Consider the following 19,590-nt stretch of genomic DNA (forward strand, 5'->3'; position numbering starts at 1 on the left):
ACTTTTTTTTTACACAACAATCCTTGATGTCTGTTCATCTGAAATGTGAAGGCTGTGAAAACCATGTGAAACTGGCTTCATTATCGCGTGATAAAGACAAAATAAAGATACCTATTTAGGTAGTTCGTTGTCAAAATAAAGTACGTCCATCATTATAGGAGATAGCATCACGTCACTCGTACGTCACTTTCTGAAACTAGTTGACAGAAAGAGTCGAATAATTTTTTGACAATATACGACCTGGACGAATTTTGAGTAAACTTTTTACTACAATACTCAGTTGATTGACCGTGACATGACAAAATGTCAATAATATCAATATTATATCCAGATTATATCTATGTCAACATGATGTCAACAGTGCTCATTTAAACGCCAAAATTATGAGCACAAAATCAAACATGAAAAGTAATTTTCTCTTTAAATCTCTAAAGAAATAGAAGTATGTTTTCAAATTGTTACCTTGGAGCCCCTTGCGGGCTGCAGAGGCTCCGGTGCATGAATGAAGCCTTGAGTGCTCAGGTGTTGGAGCAAGTGAGTAGTAATCAGGAGCTGTTGAGTATGAACGATTTTGAGCACCAATCTAGTGAGTACCAGCTGAGGCACTGTCTTCAGGAGAGGTAAGTGGCTTTTACGTCTTTCTTCTGACGACCGGTCTGGCCTAGTGGATAGTGACCCTGCCTGCTAAGCCGATGGTCCTGGGTTCGAATCCCGATAAGGGCATTTATTTGTATGATAAACACTAATAATTATTTTGTTCCGGAGTCATGGATGTTTTCTATGTATATAAGTATGTATTTATCTATATAAGTATGTATATCCTCGCCTAGTACCCATAGTACACAAGCTTTGCTTAGTTTGGGGTTAGGTTAATCTGTATAAGATGTCCCCCAATATTTATTTATTTATTTATTTATTTATTTATTTATTTATTTATTTATTTATTTATTTATTTATTTATTCTTCTTCCAGTGCCATCTCCTACCGTAAGGTCGGCTATCATGAGGGCTATACGAATTTTAGACACAGCTGCGCGGAATAATGAACGTGTGCTCTGTTTGAACCATGTTTGGAGATTTATGAGCCATGAGTTTTAGGTCTTTACCACACTAAAAAAAGAGTTGGACGGGACATGTTAGTAGGCAGGGTATATAGCAGGTGGACCAAAATCTTAACGGAATGATGACCTCTTTCGGGTGCAAGTAGCGCCTGACGTCCGTTGGCTCGTTGGGTGGACGACACTGTGGGTCAGTTTTGGGTGAGATTAGCTAAGGACCGGGACAAGTAGTGTAGTCGTATGTGGAGGCCTAAGGCATGCTATATAATGATGAAGAGGCTTTTATTATTTGTGGAAACGAAATAGCGATATAGTTTAACAAAAGAATATTGGGGTAAAATTGATAAATGAAGTATAATGTCGGAAATTACAAGAGATTTGTTGTAAATAGATATTTGACCACGTGTACCTAATGAATCAACAAACCTATAGGTACTTACCCGAATAAAACACTTTGATTAGCAATTGTACATAGATAGATCACTATTCGCTTATCCCCTGAGATAATTGATTGAAACTCTTTCCCAAGAATTGCAGACCTAGAATCTTGGCGATGGGTCCTCCAAGACCTGTCAAACCGTCTCGAGGAGCTAATACAATCGTTACGCTACGAACACAAAGCGCTGCGTGTAGTACTAGATCGGGTTAAGGAGGAGATTAGCAGGCATTCTGAGGAGGCGAGTCGACCGGGAGCGTTGTCGCCGCAGAACGATCCTGTGGAAGATGCTATCAATATGGTTAGTGGTAGTGATGTACCGACTATGGTTTTGGCCGACTAGCCGACTAATCGGCGCTCGGATGGCCGATTAGTCGGCTAGTCGGCCAAGTTCATGATCGTTACTTCACGATAAAGATTACATTCGTATGGCAACTGTAGTAGCTTTATTCAAGTTCGGATGCATTATTAAAACAATCTTTTTGCTCCTTGCGTCGTCGCACTTTCAATATCAACTGAAAGATGTTCCCTGCTACTGCGACGATACACCTACATAATCACCTATACATGAATTTAATATGAACACAAGCAAATTTTGTACCCTAAATACGTATTTGAATAGAATGGGCATGTATAACATTTGATTAATATTGCCTTTTTATTTCATTTATGTCCTGTTTTCTGTAATTAATAATAGGCCGACTAATGTACATCCCTAGTTAGTGGCGCAATTTTACCTGCACCTGTTAGTTAGCAAAGCTACACAATTATAAGTTTGTCAAAGGAATGTCTCATTTCAAACATAGGCAGACAGAATCATACTATCTTTGTCTTACTAGTACTAGCACCCAAAAGAGAAGAATGAGTACCTATAGTTTTTTTGTTCTTATTTACTGACAAATTCCAAGTAATCGGGTTTCTTCGTAAGGAAATATCTAAACAAAGCGACCCCTTTTATCACTTTTGTGTGTAAATCAGAATACCCTCATTTGCTTTAGTAGGTATTGATTACTTAGGTATAACCTTGCAAAACTGAATGTTGATTTTAGGAGTACAATTTTTTTCAAGAACAAAAGGGGAAATTTGAGAAGATGATAAAAGAAATAGGCGAGCAAATTCCTCAGATCGAGAAGATAAAGAACAGAATAGATGTTGCTGCCTCGAACAAGGAAGAGGCGATTCATGTTGAACAGAAACTGCCTGATCTTGATATTTCATCTCGAAGACCGTCTAACGGAATAAAAAAGAAAAGGTTGGCGTGTGTTGGTCCTACAGTAAATGTTATTCATTATATCCATTGAGTTATTATCACTACATCACTACATAGTATAAAACAAAGTCGCTTCCCTGTCTGTCTGTCTGACTGTATGCTTAAATCTTTAAAACTACGCAACGGATTTTGGTGCGGTTTTTTTAATAGATAGAGTGATTCAAGATGAAGGTTTATGTATAATTTGTCAACCCGTGCGAAGCCGGGGCGGGTCGCTAGTAGTATATAAAACAAAGTCGCTTTCCTGTCTGTCTGTCTGTCTGTATGCTTAGATCTTTAAAACTACGCAACGGATTTTGATGCGGTTTTTTTTTAATAGATAGAGTGATTCAAGAGGAAGGTTTATGTATAATTTGTTAACCCGTGCGAAGCCGGGGCGGGTCGCTAGTTACTTCATATAAAGAAGCCATATATACCTTATACATCGGTCGTGTTTCAATGTATCGCCACTCGTTGCGAATATCCTACTTTTCGCACTTGTATCGTAATGTACTATTACCTGCTTATTTTCCAGTTTATCGCCTGTAATAAGATGGGAAAGACAATGTGATGCACTGAAGAGGAAAGGATTATATGCCCTCAGTCACGCGATGAGTATACGACAACAGGTAAGGTACACGGTCACGGACTTTAATTGTCAAGCGCTATAATTAGGATTCTAGCTATATTGGTTAATGCATTACTTGCGCTATGATGAGTCCAACATAAATTCCCTAAATGGCTCTATCCTCGTGCCGCCCACCATACAAAATTATAGCCAAGGAAGTTTGAATCTTGTTGTATTTTCAATTGGGTTCAATTTCATTTGTTCGAAAATTTTACGAGACAAATGAAATGCTACCTACTTTGTTATTACTTAAGGTTGACATTCCATCGATACGGAGTGTACTATTCTAATGTACATTGGGCGGAACGAGGCTATAGTGATAATCCGTGACTAATTGTCTCAGGTACGACTAGTGCTTATATAAATATATATACATACATTCATATATGTATGACCATACCCCTATGATACCACGTACCTAAACATGATGTTTTTTATACGTTATTGATGTACCTAGGTACTAAGTTTAATTAAGTATGTATTGGTTGACTTTAGGTTCGAGGTTGCAGACATCTACTATCGGTCACTGCTCAGTCCTACGCAGCCCGCGTAGATTCCCTGTTAAAGAGACGGCTGTATCTAAACACGAGAAGGCGGGAAGACCTACAGTGGCAGAAGGGGGAGGTTTATATCTCGGATTAATTTAATTTGAACTGAGAAATCAATTTTAACAATTTTTGACTTCTTCTGTCTTGTTTTGTGCATGTTACTGATGTTACAAATTTAACATCATCATCATCATAACTTAAGAGCTTTGCTCTTGTCGGTGGAGTAAATTTAACATATTATCATTAAATTTGGAGAGACAAAGTGTTACATAATCGTAGCGCAAACGATTGTCATCTTGGCTAGGCATCATTGATAATGAAATTAATGATTTACTACGAGTAGGTTAACTTTTATTATTAGTGTTAATATTATAAGTGGCCCCAAATTAAAAATAACATCAATGATAAGCTCGCCCACTGTGTCTGAACGGCTTGTTTCGTCGATCACATTAATAAATTAATCAACGCCTAAGTATAACATCATAGCAATATCACGCACACGTGTTATTTTTCAACAGGCGCAAAAAGACTTCGAGTTCCTTTCAAACGAGTTGACGAAGACCGAACAGAACGTCTTAGAGACCATGGAAAAAGTACGTCTGATGGAAGCTAGGCTCGCAGACCGCAGGCTGAGACCACCCAAGGAACTGACGAAGGATTGCGTAGACAGAAAGTTAAAAGACGAACTGCAGAGGCTGAAGAAATATTTGAAGTCTCTGAGGAATAACATTGACAGGATCACGTAGGTATATTTATTAATCACTAATTAGTATAAAACAAAGTCGCTTCCCGCTGTCTGTCTGTAATCTGTATGTATGCTTAGATCTTTTAAACAACGCAACGGATTTTGATGCGGTTTTTTTTTAACCTTTTGGCCGCCGATACGAGTAGAGTGATTCAAGAGGAAGGTTTATGCATAATTGTGACGTTATCTATGAAAAGGGACCTTATTGTCGATGGCGGTTACGCCATTATTAACGATGCTCCGATATAAATACCTACAATGCCGCGCGACGCTGTGCGGCGTAAGTGCCATCGACAATAAGGTCCCTTTTCATAGATAATGCCCCAATTTGTTAACCCGTGCGAAGCCGGGATCGGGGGGTCGCTAGTCTAGTATAAAACATGAATGGCGAAAACAAGGAGAGGTTTTTACTTTAACCCTGCATTACCTGAGGCTTAACATACCGAAAAGTATGCTAGCATAGCGGTCAATGTGTTGATATTTCGAATACTATTTACACTTGATTACGTGTATGAATTCGATGCATTGCGGGTATGGGCACGGCGCCCAGTTGGCAGCTTTCTAACGCAGATAAATAGGGCAAGTGAGATCAGTTCAGTAGGTATTTTTTTAAAGGTACAGTTGCTCAGTGTTAAAAAAATAAACTGAAATAAAAAATACATCAAATAAAGGCTGAGACTGTACTGCAGCATGTATTTTGGTATAAATATCTGGGAGACATAAAAATTCAAAAATACGCGTTTCCCCAGAGATAGGACCTTTATAGCTAGATCGATTTTTCGCCCCCGAAAACCCCCACATAGCAAATTTCATCGAAACCGTTAGAGACGTTTCCGTTAAATATAACGGAAACTGCTCTAACGGTTTTTATGAAATTAATAATACCTATTATACAAGAATTGCTCGTTTAAAGGTATAAGAATATAAGACTCCTTGACCACTTCTAGACTTGAAAAACTTCCTATAAAACAGAAGCTAAGAAAACTTCAACTTTCGCAGTTAACCCTTAGAGAGTGAATGTATTTATGGGGCGAAACTTCTCACAATATAACGGATAGTTCAACAACTTTTTAATCAAGTTTCCTGTAGCTACGGGTTACGGCTACTAACCTTATTAGTCGGCCATTTGAAAATAACCGAAGCTACTTTGAAGTTTCATGGTTTGATTAAGAGGAAGCCGACGGCCGCTTTTCCATACAAACATAGCCCCCATTTTCCTCTCTGGATATTGACATTATGGAAATATTACATAATTTGATGTATATTAATCAAAGCTATGCCTCTACGTTTGACTTTTTATATTATGTATAGTTCTTAGTGTAAGGCCTGAGTAGACGCTCGAAGCGGAGTGTTGGGCGGGGCGTGCAGCGTGGCGTCGGGGCCAGGAGTAATTTGAGCAGCGTGTACTAAGGCCGCTCCTATACGTTTGCATTTGTTAACATGCACGCCGCACGCCCCGCCCGGCTGCACGCCCAACTCGAGCGTCCACTCAGGCCTTACACTTAGTGTAAGGCTTGCATGTTAAACAAATGCAAACGTATAGTAGCGGCCTTAGTGCACGCTGCTCAAATCACTTGTGAGCCCAACGCCACGCTGCACGCCCCACCGAACGCTCCGCTTCGAGCGTCCACTCAGGCCTTACACTAAAGTGAGAGCGATTTAGGAAGAAGGTGCACATCTTTTGAACTGTATAACTTATCATTAACCTTTACTGTACTTACTTCTCTTGTTTCTCCAATAAAGAAAATAAAATAAATATACAAAGAGGAAAATGAGGACTACATTTGTATGTAAAGGCGATTTCGCACGGGTCCTCCACTTTTGTCTTAAGAGCTCTACAAAGGGACAAACTTGTTTGATAGGTATTAATAATTGACTTATTTATAAACATGTACACACACACGCCAACATTGGTATAGACTAGCCTGACAAACATAAATCGAGAGGACCTTGTCATTACAACCATTATCCAAATGCGCGCGCCTCCAGTAGCGTTTGTAATCCGGTTTCTTGTACGGAAGACGGAGTCCCTTTGTTTCCCATAAAGTTTTAAGTCATAAATTCATAATGTATTGTTTGTCATATTATCATTAGTCATAAAACTGAAACCGTTAACTTTTCAGGATTTTCGTCAGTATATCCTATAGGTAGATGGGTTAGGTTAGCTTTGGTTTGTTTTATAGCAATCCTGAAAAGTGACGCGTTTCTGAACCAAATAAATTACGAACAAACGAAAATGCGGGCAAACAATACTTACATTATGACTTAAAACTATTTGGGAAACAATAAAGACCCACGGAAGACATATCGATTTGAATCCAGATGCGCATATCACCAATTTAATCCGTTTTAGTTGTGAGCATAAAAACGTTGGCGAATGGACGTTTATTTAAGATTGGATAACATGTTTTTTCAGATCGTTACAAGGGGATCTAACAGCATCTATAGCGCAAATAAACTGCATCGAAGAGGAATTATCCCAAGTGGTGCAGCTCGACCAGAATCGAATCAGACTTCGAACTTCTGACGACGAAATACCGACTTCTACCAGTCCCAGGCGAATCAGGTCTAGCAGTGCGGTGGATACTACAGACAATTCTCCCTCTAATGACGCCAGAAATGTGGGCTTTAGAGAAAATATTCCATTGGCCACGATAAAGGAAGTTGATGAGTTAGAAGAAGAGGAAGATGATTATCCGTTGGATTATTAAAATGTCTTAACACATTCGTTCCAGCCAAACAAGACATCCGGGCCAGGCCACAAAAACTTCGCCATCTAAAGCTGTACCACGATCCCGACTGTCGGGTCGTCCGGCCTGGGAACGAAATCATAAAATACCCGATAGTCGGGTTTTCGGCACTGAATGTGTAAAGCTGGGTTACTCAATCAATGATCTGATGAACGAATGTTGACGGTCTGCTAGCATGAGTTGCGTTCTCGTCTTCGTACATCTAACGCGACTTCAAGTATGGACTCGCGCGAGAACGCAACTCATGCTAGCCGGTCTGATGGCATTTTCCTACAAGAAACTTATTCTTTCAATGTATAATTTTATGAATTATATTTTTCAAGATGTGACTTTACAATTGTTATAATAACTTAGTTTGATACTTAGATTTAATTGGATAATGAGTTTTTTTAATTATTCTATTAGAATAAAAGGAGTTATGCTTTTACACAAAATAATTTATTTAACTTTTTAAAAACATGCTTTGAAACAGAATTGGCATAGTGAATGTAACAGAAATGTGATTAAATTAATTTATTTTTGAACACAAAACGGCAAAATGATAGCATAGGATTCATAGGAATGTTGTAACAGTGAACTACATTCTATTACAAAATATATGCATGCATTATTACATCTATTATTACATATTTATACAATTATATTAATTTTACATTCAGTCCATCTTTTCAATACTTTTCCCCCTTAATAATAAGAGTATTTACAGGTTAATTGTCAAAAATACCTGTCAAATTATAGAAATAAATAAACATATTTTAGTTTCAATATATATCTTTTTTAATGATTAGGTATTGATCTCTTATCAGTAAGAGAGAAATTCTTAAATAACATTATACACACGTGAAAAATTGTTGGTTAAATATGGGATACTTATTGGAGATTTCCTTATTTTGAGAAATTATACAAGTTTTATTAGGTAAGGCAGTAGTATTATAAAAGTAGTATTCACCTTAATGTTTTGGCACAACCCTACCCTATGCGTATGAAATCCTTAGGTAACATTCCCTACAATGTAACATAACCAAGACCATTTTGATATTTTACTTGTTGCATACTTTTAGATTCATGGATTCTTGCATGGCTTGTGTCCTTTTTGACAGGGAATGTTATATTAGTTACATTATACACTTTCATTGCTCTTAAGTGCCCTAAAATCTGCACAGAATAGACTTGAGGCACATTCTTGGTTGTGACAATGCTCAGTTCAATTGTTGTATATAGGAAATCTGTTAATATTAACAATAATTAGATCAGAAAATTATTTTTTTCACTGACTCACTGAGGATCAATAAAATGAAAGCTGGATATTCTTAATCACTAATTATGCTTAGGAGACCAATATGTAGTTAATTGAATTTTCAAAGTTAGAGATAAATATAGCGAGATATGGTAGCACCCGTGCTGTGCTAGACCTGTGGTAATGAAGGAGATCAACTAGAGTTCCCAACCAGTGGGGCCCTCTTTGGGTGGTATAGCAAAATAGCAAGGTGAGCATTAAAGGCTTGTTCAATATATAAAAGTCGGCATAAAATAACATTTTTGGACCAAGGGCTTGCCACAAAAAAGACCCCTGCTTTAATTAGTATCAAAACAGTATGTATACTTTTTGTGGCATATTCAATTGAGCTATACCCATTTATAAAAGCCACTGTAGTATATATATGTATGTGCACCTGAGAAAGTTAGTTTGTCTATATATTTTAAGTTACATCTAGCCGCCCAGACATCCAAACCAAACTTGTCAAGACAAATGTTTTGATTTGTCTAAATAAATATTTTAATTATAATGAAATAGAAAACCTTTTTATAGGCCTCTGGGTGGCTAGAGAATAATGCTTGCAGCAAACGTTGCTGATGTATTTGCACAAATATGGTTGCATCATATCTGTTTGCAATATTGAGGAAAAAATGGTTATGGCATTATACTGCTGAGAGTTTAGAAAAGTTGGTTATGGCATTATACTGCTGAGAGTTTAGAAAAGTTGGTTATGTCATTATACTGCTGAGAGTTTAGAAAAGTTGGTTATGGCATTATACTGCTGAGAGTTTAGAAAAGTTGGTTATGGCATTATACTGCTGAGAGTTTAGAAAAGTTGGTTATGGCATTATACTGCTGACAGTTGAAAAAGGCTATTCAGCTTAGTTTTCAAATATAACTGCAAGACACACATTAAATTAACTGAATTGATTAAGATGAGATTCACTGTACACATGTTCTTCAATCTTATTTACTGTGCACGGAATATGGACATTGCATTTATTGCAAAATGCATTCAATTCATGTTCATTAGCAAGATACTCCTCTATAGAAATGTCCTGGTCTTCTATCAGGTCTTCGATATCTGTGAACCACTGCATGTGGCTCTCGTTATCATCTATGTGATCCAGGACGCCTTGCACCGTGTTATCTATGTATGCATCACATATTTTGCACCACACTTCAGCGTCATTATCCACTCGAAATATACCATTGAGCGGCTTAAGCCTGTCCACAGTCTTGGCTCTGTGATTAAAGGAGTTCACATGCTCCTGTATACTCTCCAGAGTACAGCTCAAGGTTATATCGCAAACTTCGCATGTTACATCATCTCTGTCGCAGGATAAATAGTCGTCTATATTGATAAACTCACCGTCCACGAGGTCTTCTATAGCGGCCATCCAATTCGCGTGCGAATCTCCATCTATATGTTTTGACACCGATTCCCCCTCAGTAAGATTTACCTGGCAAGGCTTACAGTGCAGCACTTCGTTTATAAGGCTTATGCCGTTCTCGGACGTAAGCTCGATGTTCTCTTTATGTTTTACGCCGTTAGTATGCTGCTCGATACATTTGTTTGCCTTTGGTATAAACACATCGCAGTAGATGCAGCGGACCCGCGTCTTGGAACCAACGACGATCCCCGTGTGTAATCCAGTTTTCATTTTATTGTAATACTTCTGACTGGCAAAACTTTTACTTGTAAATATAATAATTGGGAATTTCGTACTTTCTTTCTAGAAAACGATCAAGTAAATTTTGTATATGGAATGGAATGTTTGATTGACGGAAGGGATGGATTGAACTTGAACTGTCAGTGTCAAATTGTTGAAATATGGCGCCTTAAAAGTTTTTTACACGATCGGACATAATTCGCATAATCATTGTATAGTAGGTCAATCTCCGACTTGACATTTTTCTTTTGACAGCTTGGCATTCTTGCAAGATTTTATGGAAAAAAAAAATACGTCAAAATAAGTTGTCTACGGCGTGTGTACAATATTTTTTTGTTGTGAAAATGTGGATTGGGATTTATTGAGATAAAATACATAGAAGTGCTAGTATTGTAACTGAAATAAGTTACTTCGCCCGACCTACGTATAACAGTTACTTGAAATCGTCGACCATGTCTGTAGATACAGAGGAAGATCCGGATATTTTGCAAAATTTCACTGAAGTTTTAGATGGACTTGCGGTAAGTAAACTAGAGAAATAAAGTATATGTAAACCAATAAGGCATTGCCCTAGTTCATGAGTGAATAAGTTCAACTTAACGTGACTCATACTTTTGAATGGTAAAGGTTATTTGAAATACATAAAACTTGCACATTATTAAGTTCTAAAATCATCTGTAACAACTCTATTGCCTTCAACGTTATAAACTAAATGTTACTGCTACTAACTAAATTAGTCTCTGAAAATATTGTATATGCCTATAATTTATGAATCTCTCCTACACCAACATACATTTAATGTCTCTGTTTGACCCACTGGTTGACTAGTAGAGAATGCCTTGTGGCATTAAGTCCGCCATTTGTTCATTTTTCTTTGTTTTGTACAATTATGCTTAAATAAATAAAATAAATAAATAAATACTGTATATTATTTTTATTACAGGAAGAACTCAAAAAACTATTTGATTACCGAGATTTATTCTTTGAGAACAACCCAATAGAGTTGGCTCCAGACAAGAATAAGCTTGTTGACGAGAAGAAAGAAATCCTAATTGAAAAATTCGAAAGCATAGATGGTAAGCTATTTTTTTTTTTAACTTATTGTTTCATTCAGTAAGGCCTGAGATACACTTGTAAGTTTACTTAAGTAGGGACAAAGCTATTTGTTAGAATGAGATAATGATATTAATCTCTCATTTTGTTATAATTTAAAACAAAATAAAATGGGCAATCTTATTTCTCATGAGTAACAGAATATAGAATGTACCTACACATTACAAATTACAATATGTTAACTAATGTTTTTAAGCAATTTCAATGTAATGAGGCAAACTTTCTTAATTATAAGGGTGGATCAACTATTTCTTGTTGTTATTCGGTCCGGTCAGCCAAGAGACAATAGTAGCATAGTTTGTTAGAAGACATTGTCCACCACCTTCTGACACGCTTGGTAGACAACCCTCTATGGAAAGGGTTTATAAGTTTCACAAAAAAGCGTGTTTGGAGAATTTAAATCCCTAAAAATCAGAAGAGTGACCCAGGGGAACGAGTGACAAGAAAAAGTAGATTGACCCATAAACTAAAACCCAACATCCTAAAGTTTTATAATATCTCTTCCAGACAGCCAGATCCCGTTCTCTCTCCGCGCCAGATTCCTGTACATGAAAGGCCGGTGCTACAACATCAGCACCGGCTACGACGCCCGCGCGACCCAGTGCCTCAGCAAAGCGGTGAAGCTGAGCCCGCAGATGGTGGACGCGTGGAACGAGCTGGGAGAGTGTTATTGGAAGAACATGAATGTGAAAGAGGCGAAGGCTAGTTTTGAGGGGGCTTTGAAACATGTTAGTGAGACTTTTTTTCTTTTTCTTTAAACTTAACTTTATTTTCAGTCAGCTAATTGGCCAATAGATAAATACGTTAAAACTAGCATACATATTATATTATTATAAAATATATCTTAAGAGTCAAACACACAATTATGGCTGCAATGCAGTTCGAAGCCCCGCGGTGTCAAGGTTTATGTAGGTACACATAGATTTGTGCCGTTCTCAACAACAATCTCCGTTTACTGTAAGGAATATTCTCAAGTGAGAATGTTACCCATATATTACGAAGAACATAATACATCTTTGTGTGCCCAAACCCAAACCTCCTTAGACCCCCGGTACATATTCAACAATCTACATATTTTGAACTTTGGTTGAATGACTAAGAGTTCCAAGTTCAAAAACAAAACTGCTTCTGGGTTTCAGGAGGCTAGGGAGACATACTTGTACAACTTGGTTTACGTATGATCTGACATCGGATTCGGACATAACATAATAAAAGCAATCTCTGGGATATGAGAAACCCATCAATAGTTAAATTTATTATATACTAGCGCCCCGCCCCGGCTTCGCACGGGTTAACAAATTATACATAAACCTTCTTCTTGAATTACTCTATCTATTAAAAAACCGCATCAAAATCCGTTCCGAAGTTTTAAAGATTTAAGCATACATAGGGACAGACAGAGGGAAGCGACTTTGTTTTATACTATGTAGTGATAGAAACTCTGTACATGTCATTAAAATTTGCCCTAAAATCCAATGTCTGATCATGTCAACCACTTGCTGTCTCTTATCTTAACTATAGTTACTAGGGTTAACCTAATTTAACTTTCTAGGAGCGCAACCGCCTCTCTCTCCGCTGTCTGTCCATAATCCTTCGCCAGGAAACCGGAGACAAGCGAGAAGACACAGCCTCCACCATCGCCCGGAGCGTAGATCTCGCCAGAGAAGCGGTGTCCCTCAACACTAAAGACGGAGTGTCTTGGATAGTGCTTGGAAACGCTTGTTTGTGTCAATTCTTCCTCGGGGCGCAAGATCGGGCGAAGCTGAAGCTGTGTATGAGCGCTTATAAACAGGCCTTGAGCGACCCGGTGGCTAAGGGGCAGCCGGATTTGTATTATAATAAGGGGATTGTGAGTATTTATCCATCTTACATGTGATGCTTGTGCCAAAAAAAAACCGGCCAAGTGCGAGTCGGACTCGCCCATGAAGGGTTCCGTATTTAGGCGATTTATGACGTATAAAAAAAAAACTACTTACTAGATCTCGTTCAAACCAATTTTCGGTGGAAGTTTACATGGTAATGTACATCATATATTTTTTTTAGTTTTATCATTCTCTTATTTTAGAAGTTACAGGGGGGGGGGGACACACATTTTACCACTTTGGAAGTGTCTCTCGCGCAAACTATTCAGTTTAGAAAAAAATGATATTAGAAACATCAATATCATTTTTGAAGACCTATCCACCACCTATTTACCAAGTTTCAACAGTATAGTTCTTATAGTTTCGGAGAAAAGTGGCTGTGACATACGGACGGACAGACAGACATGACGAATCTATAAGGGTTCCGTTTTTTGCCATTTGGCTACGGAACCCTAATAAGGTCAATAATGAATTGGGCAACTAAAATTAACAGTAGGTAATAAAAGAAAATTCGACTTTTGCGTCTCAAATCTTTTTATTTTATGAAATGGTTCAGTAAAATTAACGTTGTAAATGTATGTCCCAAAAATTCGCAAAAAAGACTGAGCAAAGTGGTGTGCTCTTGTGTTGGAGGCCAAGACTCATTTTGGGTCATCGCACCAGCCAAGTAAGTAAGTAAGTATTATTATTGCATTGAAAAAAGCTAAGTAAAACTTCATATTTTGATGTGATTAAACGTCATCTAATAAAAGTGGTTTGAAAATTAATTATGCTCAGACCAATCATATCTGTTACCAAAAAAGAAATTGCGTCTAGATTATTTTCCTACATAAATTTATATATTTGTAAAACTATATGTACCACACAACTTTGGAAACAAATCAAATTATTTTTTTATTGAATATTTTTATTTTGTTTTGTGTTTTTTAAGTAGTCACACTACTTTACATATATATAAATGTATATAAATTAAATACTGGAATAACTTTTTTCAGGCATTCAAATTCGAAGAATACTACGCGGAAGCCCTATCAGACTTCGACTACGCGTGCCGCCTGGATCCGCCTTGGGAGCTGCCCCGGCAAGAACTAGCCAGACTGAAGCAGTACCTGACGGCCGCGGACGACCTGGCCAGAACGAGAGGCAGGATAAAGACTAAGCGGCTGCAACAGATGGTTCAGGTGTGATAGATAAATACAATACTACTCAGAAGCCCTATCAGACTTCGACTACGCGTGCCGCCTGGATCCGCCTTGGGAGCTGCCCCGGCAAGAACTAGCCAGACTGAAGCAGTACCTGACGGCCACGGACGACCTGGCCAGAACGAGAGGCAGGATAAAGACTAAGCGGCTGCAACAGATGGTTCAGGTGTGATAGATAAATACAATACTACTCAGAAGCCCTATCAGACTTCGACTACGCGTGCCGCCTGGACCCGCCTTGGGAGCTGCCCCGGCAAGAACTAGCCAGACTGAAGCAGTACCTGACGGCCGCGGAGGACCTGGCCAGAACGAGAGGCAGGATAAAGACTAAGCGGCTGCAACAGATGGTTCAGGTTAACATAGTCGCTTCCCGCTGTCAGTCTGTCCCTATCCCTATGTATGCTTAGATCTTTAAAACTACGCAACGGATTTTGATGCGGTTTTTTTAAATAGATAGAGTGATTCAAGAGGAAGGTTTATGTATAATTTGTTAACCCGTGCGAAGCCGGGGCGGGTCGCTAGTGATAAATAAATATTGCACTCATACACTAACCTATAATTGTAGTCATTTTCGTTATTTACGTTTCATTCACCAATATTCTGTCGAGAATGGAAATGAAAATGACAGATGTATTCAGGCCGGGGTTCCGTTGTGTCCCATAAAGTTTTAAGTCATAATGTATTGTTTGTCATATTATCATTGGTCCTAAAAGTGAAACCGTTAACTTTTCAGGATATTCGTAAGGTTATCCTATAGATAGGTTAGGTTTGTTTTATGGCAATCCTGAAAAGTGTAACGTTTCTGAACCAAATAAATTATGACTAACGGAAATGCGGGCAAACAATGATGACTTAAAACTTTTGGAAAACAATACAATTGTGGTCTTTATGGGAGACCTATTAAGACCACAATTGGTGCCTCCCTAAAATATTTGCTGTACATGGAAGATATCTTGGTAGCTCAGATGGCAGAGCACTGGGCTAGTGATCCAGTGGTCGTGAGTTGAAGTCACCCAAGACCGTAAATCTTTCCACTTTAAAATATATTCTAATTTTAAATTTTTTTACCCCAGTCCATAGACAAGAAGATGCTGGGCGTGTACGCGACGGCGACCATAGACAATTATGGCAAGAGCGAGCCCGCCTTCAGCCACGCCACCTTCGACCAGCTGGCTGACGGTAAGAACGCGGGCAAAGTTGTGCTGGGCAAAGTTGTCGGCTCCATACATAACGAGAACGCGGTGCCGTTGTGAGTATACCTTTGCTTTCTTTGATACTAATTATAATGGATTGTGTTCTAGCACAGAATAAATAATAGTACTAGGTACAGAATACTCACTCTCTAACAAAACGCGTCTGTTACGATCAGCACAGATATGGCCGCTAGGTGGCGACAGCGCCACGCACGGCTTATGGCTAGCCAACAAAATTGGTTGGAACGGATGTACTTTTAGCTACCTGTAGCAAAGCGACGAAATCGCGGAGTGAGCCACGCCTGGTTCTAGTTTTCTACGAACATGCTCTATTACTACAGATGCAATATTTTATACTACACCAGTCGGAGAGACTTTTTTTTTATTTTTTTATTTGGCTGAACATTTGGCCTTATTAGAACCAAACAAAAGAGAGACATTGTCTTTTGGTATGTTGATTCGTTAGGATACCAAACATGTATGTATGTATACCAAGTATGTATTATACAATACCAAATACAGATGTAGTCCGAGAAAATACGACGGAAAACAATTATGCTCTACATCTTTATTTGGTATTGTACTTTTGTGCCAGTGAAAGTCAGGCAATTCCAATTGTATGATTCAAATACATAAATAGTACCTAGGTGACAAAACTACATAAATATCGATGTATGGACAATTGGACATAAACCATAGGGTATTTGACTACTAATCAAATCAGTTTCTTTTTTCGAACTGTCAAAACGATTTTGCTTCTATGGAATTTGTCTGAAACACCAGCATGTGACGTCACGGTCAAATTACCTACTCTTTATAGTTTTAAACGGGTTTTTAAATATAAATTGTGTTAAAAATAACTGCTATCTACGTTTCTTTATTATTATTAATCTTTTGGTGCTTTATTTCATGCATGGTGTAAAATAATCGAACGAGCGAGCGAAGCGAAGTGAAGTTCTTACATTCAACTTGGAGCACACGGCTGACTAGGGGCACGTCCCGGCATTTCGATGTTTTTTAAGCTGAACTATCAGAGGATAGTTTGATACACAATAACTTAAGTAAATTTGTTCTAATTTAAATGAAATTGGGTGAACGTAAAGTTGAGGGAATTATATTTTAGTCATTAAATTTTGAGCAGGCTCGATCAAGAGGTTATTGAGCTAGAAGAGCTTAAAATGCTAAAAAGCTATTTGTGAGGGGTCTTGCTATTCTGGTAATTTTAATTGCAAGAAAGTTTGGTATCAAATGAAAGTGCTCGGTTTACACATTTATAATATTGTTTTTTAATTTAAGATTTTAATATAATTAGCAATATAAAAACGAAATAAAATAATCATAATATTAGTATTTGACATTTGACAAGAAAGATTACGGCTTACCACAGATACAGTATATTTGAATTTCTATGGTGACTTAAATTTATCAATTAAGGGCTCCACAGATCTTGCAATAAATCGCACGCGGTTTTCGATCCTTTGACGCATTCAATTGATCTTTTTGGCGAACCGCGAGTTCTCAGTTCGGGGCGAACTACTAGTTTATTTTTAAATACAGTCAAATATCCTATAAGAGTAATTGTTTCAGCACTTTCGCCATAGTGGACGCCTCGATGGAATGCGTCCTTGTCACGGTGTATAACTGGGCGGACGGACGGGGGGCCATCATTGGGGACTCAGTGGCCATACCCGAGCCTAAACTTACCACGCACAAACTGGACGGACCCTTAGCCGTATGTACCTGTTATACCTATAGTGGGCTCGGGCATAGAGAAAAAAATACATAGAGTGCTCACTCCATACATCAGTTTTAGTACCAAAAAGACTATTAGCATCTAGCATCGTGTAGCGGAACTATCAGTACTGCTACTTGACAATAGATGTAGCACCGACCGGAAAGTCTTATGCTGTTGAGATTAGACTTTCCGGTCGGTGCTTCATCTATTGTCAAGTAGCAGTACTGATAGTTCCGCTACTCGATGCTAGATGTAGACACTGAAATTAATAGTCTAACTGATGTATGGAGTGAGCACTCTTGGCTTACTATATTTCTCTGTGGCTCGGGGAACCTTGAGTCCTATGACAGTTCATGTTAGTGACGGGTCGTGTCGATATATCGTAACTTTTTTATAGGCAAAGGCGTGACTTGCATTCAGCCACATCGGTAAACATGTTTTTAAAAATATAATCTGCATTTCTAATGCTTTGTCATGTTGTTGTTTTTGTAATGATTTAAGTTTTTTGGCATAAATTCATAAAAAAATAAAAATAGTTCCTTACCTATAGATGACAGGAAAACCTATTAGAAATGTGCAGTCAAGCGTGAGTCGGAATGAATTAATCGAATTTAAACTGTTGTGAGACATGCTAACATTGAATAATTTTACGGTTTAGACTCACTTGTTTTAAGTCACTCGCGACGTCGAGGCGTGCCGCAGTACGCGATACACGGCCGTCGTGAACGCTGCTCGCACTGTTAGTGCTTGAGAAAGGAGACCTAGGCTCTCCGAAACATGTCGCGCGAGTGACTTAAAACAAGTGAGTCTAAACCGTAAAATTATTCAACGGAATTAATTACTTAGTTTTTGATCTGACCCCTACGGGTTCGTTCCACATAAAAAAATACATTGTTAATAATTGGGTAATGTACGGAACCCTTGGAACGCGAGTCCGACTCGCACTTGACCGGTTTTTTACTTTCCAGAAGTACGATTTCAAGTCTATCCGAGTCAACAACCCTACCCTCCTTCGCGTGAACGGGAAACGAGTCGGCCTCGAACAGTTCGCGTCCACCAAGGTCACCAGCACTTACGAGGTGCACTGACGAACCCTAACTCAGGTACTAACTATTGGTAGATCTTAAAGTATAGCCTGACCATTAATATATGATAATTGTCAAGAGGGCGCTGTTATTCTCATGTATAGGGTGACAATTCAGTGTAGTATGAAAAAATTAGTTCCAGTGAAATTCCGCAACATGGCGCACCCTCAATAAATCCTGGTTCACCTATAGTAAGGTTTAAGATTGATCGGCGATAGGATTAACTTTTTGGTCGTCGGTTGGGGGGCGTCCATTAATTACGTGAGGGGGGATCCTTTTAAAATACCGAGACTTTTTTGACCAAATTTCGTTTCCCAACCAAATTTTGCCAACTGCACGTTTGTCAACTCAATCTTTCCCATATAAACATTTGACAAACTTAAAATCCGACAAATGATAATTTCCCAAACTGTTACTTTGCAAGTTTTATAAAACCAACTATTTTTTTCCCAGATGTTTTTATAGGTGAACCAGGATCTATTGAGGGTGCGCCATGTTGCGGAATTTCACTGGAACTAATTTTTTCATACTACACTAAATTGTCACCCTATACATGAGAATAACAGCGCCCTCTTGACAATTATCATATATTACTGGTCAGGCTATAACTATTGGTAGATCTTAACACTTCGTAGTAAGGTTTAAGATTGATCGGCGATAGGATTAACTTTTTGGTCGTCGGTTGGGGGGCGTCCATTAATTACGTGAGGGGGGATCCTTTTAAAATACCGAGACTTTTTTTGACCAAATTTCGTTTCCCAACCAAATTTTGCCAACTGCACGTTTGTCAACTCAATCTTTCCCATATAAACATTTGACAAACTTACAATCCGACAAATGATAATTTCCCAAACTGTTACTTTGCAAGTTTTATAAAACCAACTATTTTTTTCCCAGATGTTTTTATAGGTGAACCAGGATCTATTGAGGGTGCGCCATGTTGCGGAATTTCACTGGAACTAATTTTTTCATACTACACTGAATTGTCACCCTATACATGAGAATAACAGCGCCCTCTTGACAATTATCATATATTACTGGTCAGGCTATAACTAT

The 19,590-nt window shown here is 38.2% G+C and overlaps 4 protein-coding genes across 5 annotated transcripts in view; 3 read left to right on the forward strand and 1 right to left on the reverse strand.

The window, feature by feature from the left end:
- The window catches only part of LOC134654625 (CAPA peptides), a 193,575-nt gene that overhangs the window by 76,130 nt on the left and 97,855 nt on the right, over positions 1 to 19,590 (forward strand). The gene's annotated exons all lie outside the window — the stretch shown is intronic.
- Positions 347 to 7,378, forward strand: LOC134654884 (structural maintenance of chromosomes protein 1A-like). Of its 2 annotated transcripts, none has more exons than XM_063510344.1 (7): positions 347 to 620; positions 1,587 to 1,794; positions 2,543 to 2,745; positions 3,278 to 3,371; positions 3,866 to 3,994; positions 4,437 to 4,660; positions 7,080 to 7,378. In XM_063510344.1, exons 1-7 carry the CDS (start codon positions 445 to 447, stop codon positions 7,372 to 7,374), a joined length of 1,329 nt encoding a protein of 442 aa, XP_063366414.1. In that variant the 5' UTR covers positions 347 to 444; the 3' UTR covers positions 7,375 to 7,378. The 2 variants fall into 2 exon arrangements, with proteins under 2 accessions (XP_063366414.1, XP_063366415.1); XM_063510345.1 differs by having other exon boundaries at positions 4,437 to 4,664; positions 7,080 to 7,217.
- LOC134654885 (uncharacterized) lies at positions 9,538 to 10,458 on the reverse strand. Its single transcript, XM_063510346.1, has one exon. The coding sequence runs from the start codon at positions 10,333 to 10,335 to the stop codon at positions 9,589 to 9,591; it is 747 nt and encodes a 248-aa protein (XP_063366416.1). The 5' UTR covers positions 10,336 to 10,458; the 3' UTR covers positions 9,538 to 9,588.
- On the forward strand, positions 10,739 to 18,544 carry LOC134654886 (tetratricopeptide repeat protein 5-like). Its single transcript, XM_063510347.1, has 8 exons — positions 10,739 to 10,865; positions 11,288 to 11,420; positions 11,965 to 12,185; positions 13,010 to 13,306; positions 14,315 to 14,500; positions 15,595 to 15,770; positions 17,302 to 17,446; positions 18,418 to 18,544. The coding sequence occupies exons 1-8, from the start codon at positions 10,797 to 10,799 to the stop codon at positions 18,535 to 18,537; spliced, it is 1,347 nt and encodes a 448-aa protein (XP_063366417.1). The 5' UTR covers positions 10,739 to 10,796; the 3' UTR covers positions 18,538 to 18,544.

The sequence above is a fragment of the Cydia amplana genome, chromosome 15, assembly GCF_948474715.1.
Source record: "Cydia amplana chromosome 15, ilCydAmpl1.1, whole genome shotgun sequence".
Classification (NCBI taxonomy): domain Eukaryota; kingdom Metazoa; phylum Arthropoda; class Insecta; order Lepidoptera; family Tortricidae; genus Cydia; species Cydia amplana.